We start from the raw sequence: 12,759 nt of genomic DNA on the forward strand, positions 1-12,759 counted from the left end.
GCCACTGGATAAACTGCACCTGTGCAGCTCACCAGCTGACACAGTAACCTTGCAAGAGTTAACAACATTCCTTTAGGTTCACCTTACGTCAGCCAAGATCTCAACTCCAGAGCTAACTTTATGCACTTCATAAAGACTGCTACTTATTTCCAAACCACTATTTTTATTTTTTATTCCACTTGTCATCCTCAGCCTTCCTCCTAGTCCCACAGAGTTGGCCAAGTCTTACAGTAACTTTCAACTCTATTAAAAAATGTAACATTTACCCTGGCGAGATACACACAATAGCCACACTTCCAGCTCAGTGCAAATTAACATCACTGCTTGCAAATAGAATTTGTGCCCTGTGTAATCTTCAGAGAGTTACAAAACAACTTGCCCATGACTTGAGCACTCATCCTTGCTTCAGACATAGTTAAGGCACTAGTAAAAACCTCAAGATGACCACCCAATCCTGACCTTTCTTCTATTTTCATGGGGCTTCCCCCTTCTGGTCTTGATATGACACTGGCCTCTTCCAACTCAACCCAAACTGCAAATAATATCCTAGCTTTAAATTCAGTATTGTGACCTAATTACTGCCTTCAAAACATCATTAAAAGGTTCTCACACCAATTCTTTGTACGCTGTTCCTGTAGGTATCCACAGGTGAGAAACACACACTGCTTAACAGCTTCTCCCAGGCTGCACTGTAACCACAAACTCTCCTGTGCGACTGGACACCCACCAGTCGGGCAAGCAACCGCACACACCAGCACATACTTGATTGTTGAATATCCTCAAGCCTTGATGCACAAGACCCTGACTTAATGTCACCTCTAATACCAAGGCTGGCAAGTTTTATCACCTCCAAATCTATGCTCAAGCAATTTACTCAGCTAACACCACTTATTTCCTCTCTGTGGAAATAGCAGGCTTTAAAAACAATCTTATCTCTTCAGTCTCCCTCTTCCTTGCACCTAAGCTGAATGCCAGCCCTGCACCTCAGCCTAGTCTTCCTGCTGGCCAAACACATAGATTTTCCTGGAAAACAAGCCAATGCCACTCAACCTTCTGGCTCCATCTGCTATCCCAGACCTCCACACTGGCGCAATGTCAGTTCTGCAGTGATAACTTCAGCTCCAACCATGGTAAGATAAAGTCTTAGGTGAGAGCTATAGTTCAAGTCTGAAAGAAGAGGTGAGGAAGCAAAAGGCTTGTTGCCAACATAAGGGCTGTGGCCAGTGCGTGCATCATCATCACGGGCTGTCAGTTCAGACACAATTACTGGGCGTCTGCCTTGCAGGATTGACCACTCACCCATTCAGCAAAAGTTTGTCACACCAGCTATCCACAAACTTACCCTAAGAATTATCCACACTGACTGGTCTTTCCACAGCTTCACGAGACTGGAAAGATAGAGCAATAAGAAACAGCTTTCTGATTTCTTGTTTGTGGGTGGTTAGACCCTACAGGTCTAACACGAAGACTACTGCCCACAGCACAACTGAGCCTACAGTTAGCTCTGAGGCAGTCACTGGGTCACTGACTATTTTGAAGTGAAGGGTTAGGGTCTGGATTCAGGAAAGAAGGTGTTGCTGAGCAAGCTTAATGCACTGGCAGGTGGATCCTGCAGGCTTAGGGTGGTGCATGGGATCAGGGTAGCTGCGGTTTGGCCTCTTTCACGTTGTTTGGTTGCAAGATCAAGGCAGTGGTCGGCTTAAGGTTTGAGTTCAGTAAAACAAGAACTGCAGAGAAGAATTTATAGACATATTCTGCAGGTATATCAAAGATGAAGGCTAATTCTAAGACACTAGGGTTAAGGTCAACAGAAGCTCAGGACCCAGCTTCTTTCTAGATCATACAGTGCCCAGAGAGTAAGGACAGGGACTGTTACAGAAGGTCAGCAACAAAATTCAGGGCAGGGAAAGTGGCAGGTACTGAACTGCAGCAACACACTGTCAGGGCCCTGATGAGCCTCACCTGGTCCCACAGTTGATGCCCATTGTTCTAGGAGCCCTGTTTCAGCTCAGCCCTGTCTCCTGGATGGATCTTGGACCTGTGCTGTACAGACCTTTTTTCCTGGACAGACCCTCAAAGACACATGTTCTCACTTGTCCTTACTCCTGTCTCCCGCCCTTCCTCCTGGAGGGACTTTGGGCCAGCATCGCAGCCTTGCCTCCAGTCCTGTTTCCTGACTGCACCCTGACCAGGATTCAGCAACAAACCTTCTGTTGTCAGTACCTGTGTCAGAGCATCAGTCATGGGAGGTTGGTGCTAGATCAGCAGGGAAAGAACCAACCAGCTAAATTTAACTCTACATGTTAAAAAGCCATGTAATGGCTAGCATCCAGGCTTGCCAAAGGGATGAGTTTTCTGGACGAAAGATATAGGCTTCTTGGTAAAGTGAAGATTAAGATCAAGCTCAGCAGAAGTGGCAGAGCTGGGATAACTACAGGGTTTTAGAACCCCTCCAGAACAGTAATATCGTTTTTCACTGTCAAAGGTTTCCTTAATCAGGCTTGGAGCAGGTAGATGTTGCTGAACTGCAGGTGAAGCCAGGGCTGCTGCAGGGGCCAAGGAGGATCTCAGCCAGCAGCACTCTCACTTGTCTTTCATAAGGCTGTTAATGAAATCCACAGTGCCAGTGGTAAAAATAGTCAGTTTCATACCCCAAGAATGACTTAGCTTTTGAGTTTAAAAAGCCTTCCCCTGTCATTACAAGATGTAGACAGACAAACACACAAAAGACATTTGCAGCACAGAATACATAATTGGAATCAGGCCAGGATCGTTTATGACCTGATGACCCCATCTCAGTATAAACATATCAAAAAGGGACAGCAGCAAATCCTTCACGCTGTTTCGCACAGTGTCTGGTATTAATGACTCTGCCAGAAATGCTGCGAACAGATCAGAGCTTTCCAAATCAGACAATTCTGGAAGCACGTTTTGCCTTGATGGTAATAGGAACTGTTGTCACATTATCATAAAGGTCTCCCAAATGAGATTCAGCCCGATTCTGCAGCAGATGTTGAAAAAGGATTGCTTGATCTTAACCTGTGTCTAAGCTGCAATTCCACTATTGGAACGAGGAGCCAGCAAGGCCAGAAAGTGACACAGAGAAGGACTGTTCCCATTTTCATTCGAGACACGAGGCAATTCCTCCAGAAGCCTCCAAAGCGTCTTTCCCCAGTTCAGTAGCTAATCAGAGCAAACAGTTATGCACATGACGCTATCTTAAGAGGAAATCAACTTCCTACCACATTCTCAGAGCACTGGTCTGTGTAGTTCTGGAGGGAAGAGCTGAGTCACAGCTGCCACTGCCTTGCTGGTCTGGCCCAGAAGAGCCAGAGGGATGTGGTATCAGCCTACCCTGATAACAACACATTAGGTCCCAGACAAGGAAAAAAAACCCAAACCAACCATTTTTACCAAATCTAAGCATTTATGTATCTTTGAAAAAAATAGAGATAAAATACAAAAATCTGCTAAAACAAATTTCAGGTTCATCGTTTTTAATTAATCCGTGGCAGCCCATCCTACGCTTAGCCATATCTCTGCAGTACTCTCTGCCCCTAAGTCCTGCCTTCAACCTTCACTGATATTCCACCAATTCTTTTTATACAAACTTCAGCTGAAGCTGAAACTCAACGCTTGCATCCGATATTGCAAGAGCAGCCAGTTTCAGAGTTTAGGATTAAGCTTCAGTCACTGGGCTTTCTGGTCCTGTGCTCATGCCATTAAACTACATTCTTCACGCTTTGCATAAATTAAAGCTCACATTTTTCAGTAAGGTGGCATCTGCAATATAACTCTGCAGGATCTGCAGCGTGCTTTGGGGTTCAAATAAAGCTGTTTGCTTTCTATTCTAGACAGAGCAATCAGGAGAAGTAATTAAGTTAAGACAACAAACCGAGTCTTCTCATTTGCCATCTGTAAAACATTTTAGTGCAGAGAAAAAAACCCATCAAGACTACATTTTTTAAAACTTCTGTTTGATTAGTGGCATTGCACCTCGTTAGTAAATACGGCGAGAATGAAGCTGGATTGTCCTGCTCTGAAAACATCGGCATGGATCCTCCCATTATCCAGAGGCGGAAATACAACACGAGAATCACCTTAAAAAGAAGAACATCTCAGTCAGCAACGTGCTACTAAGAAAAACTAAGGCTTCCAGCACATGTTTTGTTGTGACAGCTCTCTGTGCTCTGCTTTTTGCTAGAACTGTACCCCTTTTTCAGTGCACATTACTAACAGCAACCAGCATATCTGTTACCCATGACAAAGGCAGCATTTTGAAGGACAAATCTATTACCCTGCTGTGGCTCAGACTGCAAGGTTTTGCTCCTGACCTCTGCTTAAACACAGTGGGAAAGACAGGACTGATATCTTAAAAGCTATTATCATTCACTCATGCTGGCATAGGTCTAAGGATAAACTTCATTGGCTTTTCTCATGCTGTGTAATCCTAATCTCTGGACAGACTTCTGCAGGCTGGCACTCCTCTACATTTCTGGGAAACACTTGTCACTGCAGGATATCCAAGTGGATCCAGCTCCTAGAGCAGCACAGGGAGTTGCACACCCAGCACACTCCTGTGGAGGTGCTTGTTTTCTCCCCAGCAACTTGTCAAGTCCTGCTTGGAGCACGCCAAGCAGCAGGTATTTGTAGGTAGATATTTTCTTGTGGCTCTTACGGAGCCCTGCATTGAAACTAACAGCATGCCACTGAAAAGTCAGCCCAGCACCATAGAGTGCCCCTGTATTAGGGCAGGAAATACTTGCAGATGATCACACAGTTTTAAGGTAACCACTGTAAATTAAAAGAAAATTTGAACTGAAAACACAGCGATATTCTTGTGTCTTCCCACAGCATGTTTTCTAGACTCTTTTTCAAGACTATCTTTCTGTTAAGATCTGGCATCTAATCTTTCGAAGTCTTTTGGGATATTACCACACAATGTTCTTTCTCGTCATAAACACAGAAACACATGGTCAAGTCCATTTGTACTTACATAGCCTATCACCAAAGCAGCTCTCTTCAAAAAAGGCCTTGCAGTATACAAGAAATTCTGGTTGTTATTTGCAGTCAGGTAGCTGAAATATAAGGAAATAAATACTTGTTGAAATACTTTGAAACAGTAACTACTTTTTCAAACTGGAAAAAAAAGCTGTACCTTATTTTAACCACCCTAAAATAACATGCAGTAATAATGACATCACTCTTCCCCTTCAAAGCCCCTTCTGCATGACTGAAGTAAGAGACTGGACCACTTCAAATAATAACACACATTGCAGTTTCCCCACCAAAATCTGGTTTGGTTTTAAATTGCCAATTAACACCTTTATCCTCAGAAAACCCCTACATGTGTGTCACTAAGATTGCTTTCTTCAGAATCCCAGAAGACTACACCAAGATACATTTTTAAAAGGTCACCCAAAGAGAGCAATTCAATTTTAGGCCATGATTATAATGCAAAAACTCCTTGTTCCCAGCTCTCTGCTCAGCCTCTAGAGATGGAAATAACTGTTTAGCAGAACTGAATGTATTTTAAGCATTTTTTTTTTAAGTCTATTCTGCACACTTAAGCTTCATTACAAGTCTGCTGACAAGGTGTTATGATAATTAACTGCACAGAGGCAAACAGACAGGTGGCTTATTGTTGTAGGAATGTTCATAAAAACCTTCCTGTTTCTCAATAAGTAAAATTAAATTGTATCTGGAGCCAAAACTACACATTTACTTTAATAGAGGGAAGAAGCACTTGCCAAATTCTAAGGAGCTTTCTTAATGTAACAAATGGTGCCATACCAATGACATTAATTCAATGATAATTCCATTTCTATTGGATCTTACTGAGCCTTCATCATTGCAATAAACTGATGAGAAACAAAAAGAAAGGGATGACAGGAATATTTTAAGCATAGAGGAGCTAGAAAACTATTGAAAAAATGACAAATAACTTTAAGAAGTTATAAATATCAAGTAAACAAAATAAATCCACAATGAAAAACACTTGCAGGTTCCTCTATGTAACATACAATCAGTATTGGGATACTCTGTTTAAATGATTTACAAAAATTGCAGTATGAATCACAACACCTGCATGCAAGTTAGCTTTCCAAGCATGAAGGGATCATACATTTCTCTGATGAACATCTAGAATATAAAATACCTCATATTTCCTCTCCAAATTCCTCAAGGCAGACCATCATCTGATTGCCTTTACATTTCAAGTCTTCGAAAAAACAAGATTGCACCACTTTCTAATACTGCCAAGAGTCTTTAGTATCTGGCTTTTTGTTCAAATTTTCCTACAGTAGAAAGTTTGCAAGCTTGGTCACCACAGCAAGATGGAGAAAAGATTACACTGCAGACAAAAGGACTAGGGGCAAAGCGAGCAAGAAACAGAGGCAGCATTTAACAAGAAAAAAGTAGTACATATGAATGCTCTCTACAAATACACTGCTCTTCAGAAAACCTTCCTTGAGTGTCATGCCTAAAATTTAGAAAACCATATATTGTAAGCAAGCCAGATGACTTTCAGTCTTTGGTGTCTACTTATTTACAAATGTTGACATTTAAGCAATGAATCTGACTTAAATGTCAGGCTAGTCTTCAAGGGCTGTACTCTGCAAAGTTTTTTGAGCTCCCACTGATTTTAATTAGGCTCCAGCAAGTACAAGTGAGATGAAACTAAGCCTTCAGCTTTCTTTCTCCATGAAAGGTCAAGTTGGCCTTCGAGTAATCACCATGGCCCTGCTCCAAAGCCCACCAGAGCCAAAGGGAAAGACTCTTGGTGACTTTAATGTCATTTGGATCAAACCCTGGTCCTTTGTTCTTTACTGAAACCTTTTATGAAACTCAACCCCCTACAATTTGTAGCAGGAACAGAAGTGTTGGGTTGCATTTTGTTTATATCTTCCTGGGTGGAGGGAAGAGAGCACTCCATTAATCACACTGCCTGACTCTCTTCAAGAACTTGCTTTCAGTCGCCTGTAGTTTTAACTAACTGCAACATTCTGCACAGAAGTACTCCGTTACAAATATTTGCTTTAGGTAGAATTATTCTGGGAAGAGATCAGCTGAAACAGTTCAGCTTTTCCTCCAAGACTTTGATTAGAGACAGAGGGACATTTTTATTGGTGTAAAGAAGTCTGCTGATTTCATCCTTGAGGAACTGCATGACTTCGTACCAGTGACCTAAGACTTGTGAGGTGGCTGTTATATCTGGGACATGCGTTTACCACCTTCTGGAATGGACACCCATCGTCAGGCCAGCTACAACACTGTGGGCAGCATCTGAGGTGAGGTGGGGACATGCAGCCCCTGCTGCTTTGCCATGCTCAGTGGGGATCTGGCTTTTAACAGATCAAGTTGCATCAAAGGTATTGCAGCTGGAACAACTGGTAGGGACAACATGCTGTTTGTGAAGGCAGCCCTTCAGAGAGAAGGATAAAGTATATTTTAGGCTGCTGAAGCTCAAAAGAGCATCTGTGCTTCAGGGCCTTGCAAACACTGACTTACGTCTGGAGACTATCATAGAGGAACCCTCATCATTACAATCCCTCCATTCCCTCTTAAGTCTGACCTGAGGAGAAAATTAAAGCCAGAAAATGAATGCAAATGGAAGGTAGTAGCTGCTCTTTCATCCTTGGCAGTACAGTGCAGGAAGGCTTAGTCTTTAAACACCTTGATTTTGACTTTTTTTGTCTGTCTATAAGTAACTAAAACGCTGTCCACATCTTGCACCTTCCTCGAAGCAAACATAACACCGTGCAAGCTATCAAACACAGGTTCAAAGAATGACTTTATCTGCAAGCCAACGTTAATTTGAAGTGCTCAACCAAATTCCAGGGTAGCTCTGGCCATTGCACAGCAGGCCTTTTCAAAACACTTCAGAAAATCCTGAAAGGCCCCTCATAGTGTATGTTGTGGAGCAATAACATCTCCAGATAAAAAGGAATCTGCATTGACACCAACTGCAAATCACCACTCTGTGCTGAAGAGCAGATGGGCAGCAAGCAATGAGCCAGAATGAAAACAATGGGTAACTTGGAACAGGTAATGCAAGAGAGTTCAGAAGGCCCTGAACTTTCTGATCCTTCCTCCAATCCTTTTGCAGCTTTGCAGCACTGGTTAAGAAATGGCTCTTTCTGCAATAGTTCAATTAAGAAGCAAAACTTTTCCACTTTGAGAAGCCAATGTTCTGAAGTCTGTACGGAAACCCTGAAGAATAATACAGTTCATTGACTGGTACCCCAGCTGTCCACCTAACAGATAACCTCTGGGAGTGACATAAACACATGGGCTATACTCAATGCACTCAAGCTTTACAAGAACCATATGGCCTTCCAGAGCACCTTATTGAGGCTACTACTTACTTGTTTCAGGGAAGGTAACTCACAAAACATCTCACGTCTGCTGCAGGCAAAGAACAATACACAGTTTATGTATTAAAATAAAATTGTCTGCAAATGGGACCTTGATGAGAAGTTTGCTAAATGTCAGTGACATACAGCACGTAAAATGCAATAGCGTTTTACGTATAGAATTACAGCTTGCAATAACATCTTAAGTTATGTGTCACTTCACTCAGACAACTTTAAGATCAGCCAAAGCTCGCTATTTTGTTTTTAGCTAGGACAATCAAAGAAATTACTATTACAACAGCTGAACAGCTTTATACCTGTTTTAAAAAGCTGCCTTGTATAAAGTCATTTACAGGTCAGATTTCCCTGCATTTGCCAACCATACCAGGCTGCCAAATGTCCCACTGTTCATGGGAACCACTCCCTATCTCCTGTTCCACCTCAACCAGCCTAATGTAGCTACCAGTGCCAAAACACACACACACATTCATTCTCACATGAGAGCAAGCACGAGATGTATGTAGGAAAACTGTATTGACAGTAGCTTCACTAAGCAAAACACTACCTCCAGAGTAGGCGACCATTTCAAGGCGTGGGTCTCCCGGATTTTCATAATGAAATTATAAAACCAGAAGAGGAAATCTAGATTACCAGGCTTGCTAAACAAGTGTGAAAAGAGCCCGTTAGGACAGAGGTTCCACCCTGCTTTGTGCCAGCTTTCCCACAAAGCAAACCAGCATGTAATTGCCTACTTGCTATCCTTTAAAAGCCTTTCAGGAATACTCCCCAAAGCAACCAGAATCACAACAAACAATAAATCCAAGAAATGCTTAATAATGCAGGGACTTCTCTCACACAGTTCGAGCAAAGGCCAAGACAGATATTTGGCAGCTCCAGCTTCCTGAAAAGCACAGCTCATCCTGAAATCAATTACATCATCAGGGCACTCGGACATTCTATAATTGAAGACAGCAGGGTAGGTGGCCTAGTAAAACTCAATACCGTGCAGTTTACAGGAATGTAAACTTTGCCGGTACCAGATGGACTCTGTTAATCAAAACAAACTTCTCTAAGAAGCAGGCAGCTTTTTTAATTTGCCTGTACCAGTGGAGGCATCTAGAGTTTACAGAAAGGAGCCAGGCAGCTCCACAGTTGCTGTTCATGGATACGGCTGTGTAAGCCACCACAAACTGGTATTGGCAATATATTTATCCCACTTTGCAGCTGAGTCAGCTTTAGTATAAAACAGAAACTCACTCTTGTTTTCTCTTTGCAGGCTTTTTCAAGTGAAGTGAACAAACAATTAAGATGTATGATGGATGCTCCCCATCAGGGACACCTACAAGACCAAGATAAGTTCCAGAGCTTGTTGTACTGTGTATTTTGAGAGCTTGTTTTGGCCATGTCTCTCTGCTGTTAGAAGAGCATTGCTCCCATTTACATTCTTCTCAGGAAACAGATCCAAATCCCAGCAAACACCAGTGTTCTGAACTGACCACTTTCAAAACTCTACTACTACAGGAACGCATTAGACAGACGAGTAAAAAAAGCAAGGCTGTTAACTTATTCGTAATTATTGATAAGAGTCAGACACCTCTAATTAAGACATTTTTAAACTTAGAAGGGGCTGTCAAGTGAATGTTAAAGCTTTAGGTCATTGGTAGATGCACATCTAACTCCACACCAGTTTGATATACTCCTCTTCCGAAAATGCAGAATTTTTACAGGAACTGTATTTAGTCTGTAGAGACTACCCCTACCTTTTCTACTTAAAGATGACTTCCTTATAATCTGTGCAGCCAGCTACATCTTATATCAGAGAAGTATCGTTTCAGCCTAGCTCAGCCTATATTCCTCCTCACGGACAACCATCAAAAGCCAAGTACACGTGGTATCTCAGCAAAAAAATGCGTGAAAAACACATTGTGGGGTAAAAAAAAATAAAAAATAAAAAAGAAAAGCCAATATATTCCAGACACACCTGTTTTTTTAACTTTTTTAAAATACCTGTCAATGCAGGTAAATAAAATATAAGTCATAGCTATGGTTTTGCAAAGTAGAAAGAAAGACAAGCCCTCCTTTCCTGTTTATGAGTAGTCTTGACATTCCCTGCAGCAGATGTGTGCCATTCTTGCTCCTTATCTCCCCAGAGATCCCTCAACCCAGCCATCACTACCCACACAGACCCAGATACATAAACACACACAAACAGAAGCAGTTCTACAGACTCCTTAGGGGGCCATAGAGAGATTTTTATGGAAGTCACAGCTGTTTTAACTCATTTGTGCTGATAATGGCACATATTCTTCATGTATATCTTCAGATGATATCACAAATTTGGGGTTCTTGTTGTTTATTAGATTTTCAGGAAAAGCAAAGCAAGGCATAGCTGCATTGCCATACACAGTAGAGAAGGCAATCCCACTTGTGGTTTTTCCATATTCTTTTAGGCAATATATACTTCATTCTGTGTGGGATGAAAGCGGAGGAAGAACACCGGGAGATGCCGGGAAAGGAAGAGAGAGAGGCACAGTAAGAGATCAGGAACAGAAAGAGAAAAAAGGAAAGTAGGAGAATGCACTTAACAGATCAAAGATGTGACCAAGAAGATGAAAAAGGGCTTCCCTTCATACCAGACATTCCACCGACGCAACGAGGAGACAAGGTGGAGCTGGGCTAACGGGAAAAATAAGATCTCATCAAAGCACAGTCACCTTCTGCCAAATCTCAGGAAACCAAACCACAGTGCCTGCAATTTAAAGCTTCCATCGATATCAGCTATTTTATTTCCTTTCCATCACACACACCTGAGGCGTTGAAATCCACCCTTAGGTTTATTATTCCCTGTCCTAGCCCAGTTAAGGGCCAGTATAGAGGCATTTCAAGCAACTGCATCATAATCAGCTTTGGCTGCTCCACACACTCAACTACAAACCCCTGTTTTCAGCTGCTTGTTCTTTTGACTAGCTTCATTCATTGAGGCTGAAAGTTTTCCCTTCCAGGAGCTTGTGTCAAGCTAAGCTTGTTTTCTTCCTTGAAAGCATCAGGTAAAACAGACAGGCTGCTCCTGAAAAAGCAATTAGAGAGATTTGCCTATATCAACAAGGTCATGCAACTACTTTATTGAGAAAACTTTAGTGGTTCCATACTTTGGAGCAGGCATGTGACATTTAGCAGAGGGATGGCAGAGAGGCTCCTGTTGTTGCTCACTCTGCTTCTGGGCACACGACAAGCCACTGGGAGAAAAAAGGATTTCCATTTGCTATGCTCACTAGAGGTTTGTATCAATTCCCCAGGGTCTCTATGCCAACCAAACACCACATAGCAGGAGCCTGCAGGAACAGCATGAGACTCTCCTTGCGTTGCTCCTGCAAAGCCACTGAGATAGGAGACTCTCCTTCCTGCAATGCCTATATCTAGCTCGGAGGAGACCGTTTGCTTGGACTACGGAGGGCTGAAAATTTGTATCTGAAGTAGAGGCCATGTAAGCATGTGTTACAAGGAAAACGGGGAATAAAGGAAAATGAAAGGAAGGTAGGCACAAAGAGGAATGACAGAAATAGAGAGAAGACAGGAAGGAGAGAAAAACAGAGATACATGAAGACATTCAGACCTCTTTTGCTGTCAAAGATCCAGTGGCAGTATCCAAGAAATCTGCTGCCACTGGAGCTCCATCCACTTCTGTCCCCAGTGAGCACTTAGGAGCTGGACTGCAGCATCAGAGGCACGAAAAAGCCTGCCTTCCCCAGCACGCCTCGACTTAAAAAAGCAGCTGTGCTTTCGATGAAACAATCTAGCACGAGCAGATGGACTCAAAACCACAGAGGACAGCCAGGACTCCTAAAGACTGACTGCTGCCTTTGTGCCTTTGCACAGAAAAGAGCTGGCAGCTCTCAAATATAGCCTTCCCCAAAACACAGCACAGTGTTCGTGGGCCACACTTGCTCTGCAGAGCCAGGCTTGGTAAAGGGGCTACTGGCAGACCCATTACGCACAAGCAGGGAGCGTGGGGTCTGCTAGGTATCTAAAACATGCTTCCTACTCACGAAAAACTAGCTTACTCACCAGCTTTTATGTAAAGAGGGGAGGAGGTTATTTTCCGCTCTTGCACAAGGCTTTCTTATTTTGATTTGAAATTATTGAGGTGTCCCTGGGAATCAAGAATCCTAGTAAAAATTTATAAACAGGCTATAAAAGATGCGGAGGCCTGCTGTGTTGCTTTGATGCTGTCCATTAAGTGTTTCATGTCAGTAAACACGCACTGGTCCAACTAGTCTACTAATTTACCCAAGGAGCCATAGTAGTTTTAAAATCATGCATGTGTAATTAGGGAATTAAGGCTCTATCTTCTTGCTGTTGTCTTTGCCCAGGACCGCAGTAAGCAAACTTCAAAAAAAAAAAAAAA

The 12,759-nt window shown here is 42.6% G+C and overlaps 1 protein-coding gene across 2 annotated transcripts in view; it reads right to left on the minus strand.

The window, feature by feature from the left end:
• Window positions 1-12,759, minus strand: part of TMTC1 (transmembrane O-mannosyltransferase targeting cadherins 1) — a 146,447-nt gene that overhangs the window by 86,773 nt on the left and 46,915 nt on the right. For both annotated transcript variants that reach the window (XM_054069015.1, XM_054069008.1), the window contains exons 6-7: window positions 4,997-5,078; window positions 3,997-4,100 (exon numbers count right to left, since the gene is read on the minus strand). In XM_054069015.1, coding sequence (XP_053924990.1) covers window positions 3,997-4,100; window positions 4,997-5,078 — 186 coding nt within the window. The remainder of the gene's footprint in view (window positions 1-3,996; window positions 4,101-4,996; window positions 5,079-12,759) is intronic.

Source organism: Cuculus canorus, chromosome 1 (assembly GCF_017976375.1).
Source record: "Cuculus canorus isolate bCucCan1 chromosome 1, bCucCan1.pri, whole genome shotgun sequence".
NCBI lineage: Eukaryota > Metazoa > Chordata > Aves > Cuculiformes > Cuculidae > Cuculus > Cuculus canorus.